This window comes from Myotis brandtii, unplaced genomic scaffold (genome assembly GCF_000412655.1).
Source record: "Myotis brandtii unplaced genomic scaffold, ASM41265v1 scaffold39, whole genome shotgun sequence".
NCBI classification, from domain to species: Eukaryota; Metazoa; Chordata; class Mammalia; order Chiroptera; family Vespertilionidae; genus Myotis; species Myotis brandtii.
Genome location: NW_005364953.1, coordinates 7,254,985 through 7,259,010, shown reverse-complemented (window position 1 = coordinate 7,259,010; position 4,026 = coordinate 7,254,985). Strand labels below are relative to the sequence as shown.

At 57.0% G+C, this 4,026-nt stretch overlaps 1 protein-coding gene across 1 annotated transcript in view; it reads left to right on the top strand.

Annotated features, from left to right (window-relative positions):
- The first annotated feature begins 7 nt into the window (after positions 1 to 7).
- Positions 8 to 4,026, top strand: part of APLN (apelin) — a 9,341-nt gene continuing 5,322 nt past the window's right edge. Inside the window, exon 1 of the mRNA XM_014544960.1 lies at positions 8 to 116. Within this exon, the coding sequence (XP_014400446.1) occupies positions 50 to 116 (67 nt within the window). The 5' untranslated portion in view covers positions 8 to 49. The remainder of the gene's footprint in view (positions 117 to 4,026) is intronic.

Below are 4,026 nucleotides of genomic sequence, written 5' to 3'. Positions count from 1 at the left end.
TGCCCAACTTCTCCGCCTCCCCGCCTCCTGGCCAGGCCGGAGGAGCAGCATGAATCTGCGACTGTGCGTGCAGGCGCTCCTGCTGCTCTGGCTCTCCCTGACCGCGGTGTGTGGAGGTGAGTGCGTGCCTCCCGTAGCCCGCGCTTCCCTCCTGCTCTCCCGCTGCCTATGCCGCGCTCTCCGCCTCCCGCCAGGCAGCCTCTCGCCGGCCGCAGAGTGACAGGGCGCCCAGGGCAGGGACCCATCGCCTTGCCCTTCCAGGCTGCCCCTCACGGTCCGAGAAGCTCAGGGCCTCTGGCGTGCTCCCCGGGTCCCGCGCTCCACATCCCACGTGGTGGAGGGTGGCGGGGGCACGTCCCTCTCCCCTAGTGGGTCAGTGAAGTGAACCGACCTGAGCCCGGTGGGCTGGGCTCCCTCATTCAAGGTTTTCTAGACCCTGGAGGTTTGGAACCGCCTGCGGTCTGGTCCTAGGGGGCAAGATACTGGAGATGATGTGCCAAGATGCAGACGTGACACTTGTTGCATAGGCAGGAGCGGAGCTGCGGGGGAGTGGAGCCCAGCTGCTGCTCCTTCAGCTGCATGTGGGCAGAGGCAGCCTCCCCTTGGCCAAGCTGGTCCTCTCCACACTTACTCCAATGTCCTGTCTGGTCTCTTCTGCTCCTGCGCAGGAGGTCTACAGACTCTGTTCTTCGATATCCTGGCTCAGTCTCCCCTTTGCCCCAGGTACAGGCACGCTTCACCTTAGTGCCCTGTCTCCAGGCGCCAAACCGGGAAACTGCCTAACGTGATGCGTCCACGCAGCTCAGGGAGGGGGAGTCCTTTTGCCCCCACCTGCACCACATGCCCCGCCTGGCACACTTGGCACTGGTGCTCCCTTGCCCTCCCTGAGCCCTAGCAGTCCCACCCCGGGCTGCCTGTCCTCTGTGTGTCAGTGTGTCCTGAGGCTGCCAGCTCCCACCTCCAGCTGCCACAGTCCTGTGATCTGGCTGTCACTGCTGCTGCCTGCCCGGCACCACAGAAAGAAAGGCCAAGACCGGGTGGATTAAAGCCTGTGCTAGGACTGGAGGGAGTCACAGGAGGTGGGAGCAGAGGGGGGCAGAAGACAGGGCAGCAAGTTTCCTCCAGGAAGAGCACTTGGTCCCAGACCCTCCGGAGCAGGACAAAGGCCTGCAGCCCAGGAACCTCTGAGGGGCCCGATGGGGCTCTGCCTCTCTCTCTTTGTAGGTCCCCTCCTTTCTCTGCTCTTGTCTTATGACACTGCCCTGGCCCTGGAGCACTGCCTGGCTCCTCAGAAAAGCACGTTGGTTGGGTCTGGTATCGCCTGCCTTCAGCTAGCTGTCCAGTGGTCTTCCTCTCAGGGCCCGTGCTCTGCGTCAGCCACCTCCTTGATAAGAAGGGAGCCGGCTTTTTCCTTAGAAACTCCTGTCAGGCAGTCAATGGCAGGAAGAGAGCAAAATATATGAATGAAAGACACCACCTGGGCCTCCTCTATGAGCCTACCATCCAGTGTAGTTGGCAAGACAAGACACCCACCTGACACCACTACTGCTAAATAGTCCAAGGTGATGCCTTCGGGGAAGAAAGAATGGCCGCAAAGAGGGTGTTCCAGAGGAAGCTGGGTTTGCCTGATCTGCGTAGCTGGTGCTTCCCCAGAAGCTATGGGGAGACCCTTGGCCAACTGACCACCACTAGTGCCCTTTTGGGATCCAGCTGTTAGGGCAGTACTGGTAAAGGGGAGAGCTGGTTTCAGAGGGAGGGGACACTATATCTGGCCCAGACCCTGTCACTTCTTGCTTGAATTCACCCTTCTTCATTAGGCTATCTATCTGCTATCTATCCTGATTTGGGTCAATTCGTTGCCTTCACCTTTTGCTTAAGCCTAGCACAGCAAACTCCCAGGGCTTTCATTGCCTTCTCCACCCCATGACCTCTCCTGGAGCCGAGGATGGGCACCTCCGTACAGGTGGCAGCCAGCCAAGGATCTAGGTACCCATGTCTTGTTCCTCCTGCTTTCTGTCCTGGGTCAGAAACAGGAACCCCAGAACCTCCTTTCCCGTGGCCAAGACTTGTCTGCTTTCCCCACCCAGAGTCCCCAGGCAAAGTCCCAGGCCTGAAAACCATACTTTCTCCACAATACACTCTGTCCTGAGTTGGAATGCCCCCCACCCCTCCACCCAGTACACACATACTCCTCCACTGCCTCCTGACCTGGGATACACTTTGCTCTTCTGAGTCTGAGAGCTGCTGGGCCAGGGCCAAGTGTTCCTTGTTCTCTGTCTGAGTACCTTTCTTTCTCTCCTTATCCTTCTCCTCCCCCTTTCCAGGCCTAGCTCAACGCCTGCAGTCACAGTGATAGTATGAGAACAGCCTGCTGTACCCCTCCCACTTAGGGCGGGGCAATCACGGCTCCATCCCCAGTTCCTATGCGCTAAGCATCCATGTAACCTGAGTCAGGCCTCTTAGTGGCACAGGACTAACGCAAGTGGAAGGCCAGGCTGCCAAGGGTGGCAAAGCAGGCATGAGAAGATCACTCAGGGCACTGGGATGGGGGTTGGGCAAACGAAGGAGGCTTCATCCTGGAGACACATGCAGGACCCTGAGTAGTGGAGGGGACATAGCCAGCAGGGTCCCCACAAGAGCACCCATGTGGGCTTTTAAAGCCATCACAAGATAGGCTAGATGACAAGAGGAAAAACAGGTGCATCATTCCTGGTGAAGCTGGTGTTCCTGAAAGCCACACATACCTCATTGTGCGTTGGCAGGCCTGGATTTCAGGCTGCTGGAAAATCAAACCCTGTTCATTGCTGACTGTGGTTCTCAGTGCAGAGATGCTGGGGCTTCATTGCTGGTGGCACTTTGGAGAGCGATGGCTTGAGTGCCTCTAGCCTGGAGATTCTTTGGAGGATTGCTCCAGCCTCCTGTTAAGTAGCAAATGAGTTGGAAGAGACCAAGTGCACTGAGAAAGGCCCCCATTTCTAAAGGGGAATTCTTTTGTATAACCAGGACCTCTGCAATGATGAGAATTAACAGCCTTTAAAAATCCCTTTGGACAGGATAAAGCCTGGGTTTCAGGTGTCCGCTTATCTTAGGGTGAGCCAGACTCAGAATCAAAAGTAGGAAAGAGGTGGGTGATGGGATCAGGGTGCGGGAGGAGCTGCAGACTTCTGGTTACAAGGACAGTGAGCCGCCCCACCCGATGGGATGCAAAATGCCAGGGGCTTCTGAGTGGCTGATCTCCAGGGCCTGGCTGAGTGCTCAGTCAGCTCAGGGAGTTCCTGCAGGCTTAGAGTCTAGACTTCTCCCTGGCCAGAGTCTGAAGCACCATTCTTGTTTCCCATCCTGTTTCTCTGCCACCCTCTCCCCTTAGGACCCATCACCCCTACCCTCCCACCAACACTCACAGTCCTGGGTGCTGAGCATTTGCAGATGATGCACTCCCCAATCCAGGCACCGTGCCTCTCTTCTCCATGCCTACTGTACCCCTGGGCCATAGCCTGTGCCATTGCCCCATGCCCACTCCACCCCCTGTAGTTGGCAGGGATGCAAGAACCAAGGTCTCGCTTACATTGTCAAAGCTCCTAGGGTCCTTCCCTGTGCCTGGCCACACTCTCAGCACAGTCCTTCCTGCCCTGAGTATTTCTCTGGCACTGCATCCTCATCAACATTATTCTCATCAGCCTCAGTGCGCAAGGAGAGCCTGGAGGGGACCCCAAAGCACAGGGAAGAAGCTGAAGCAGCTCCAGTAGGGGACTTAGTGAAGGTCCTTCTCTCCTCCCTGCTCCCCTGGCCCAGACCCTTTGCCAGTGTAGCTAAGAGGGTAGATAGCTCTATGACAGTTGGAAGCGACCTCCTGGCCCCTGTCCATGCCTACTGCCCTAAAGTGGAAGTCTAATTTGTATTTTAATTCTCATTAGGTGATGGGTTTAGGGAAGGAGTTGACATATTAACCCACCCCAACCAGAAGCATAGAAGTGTGGCTGGTAAACAGCAGGGTTGTAATGGGCCTGTGACTTTTCTGGGGGGGGG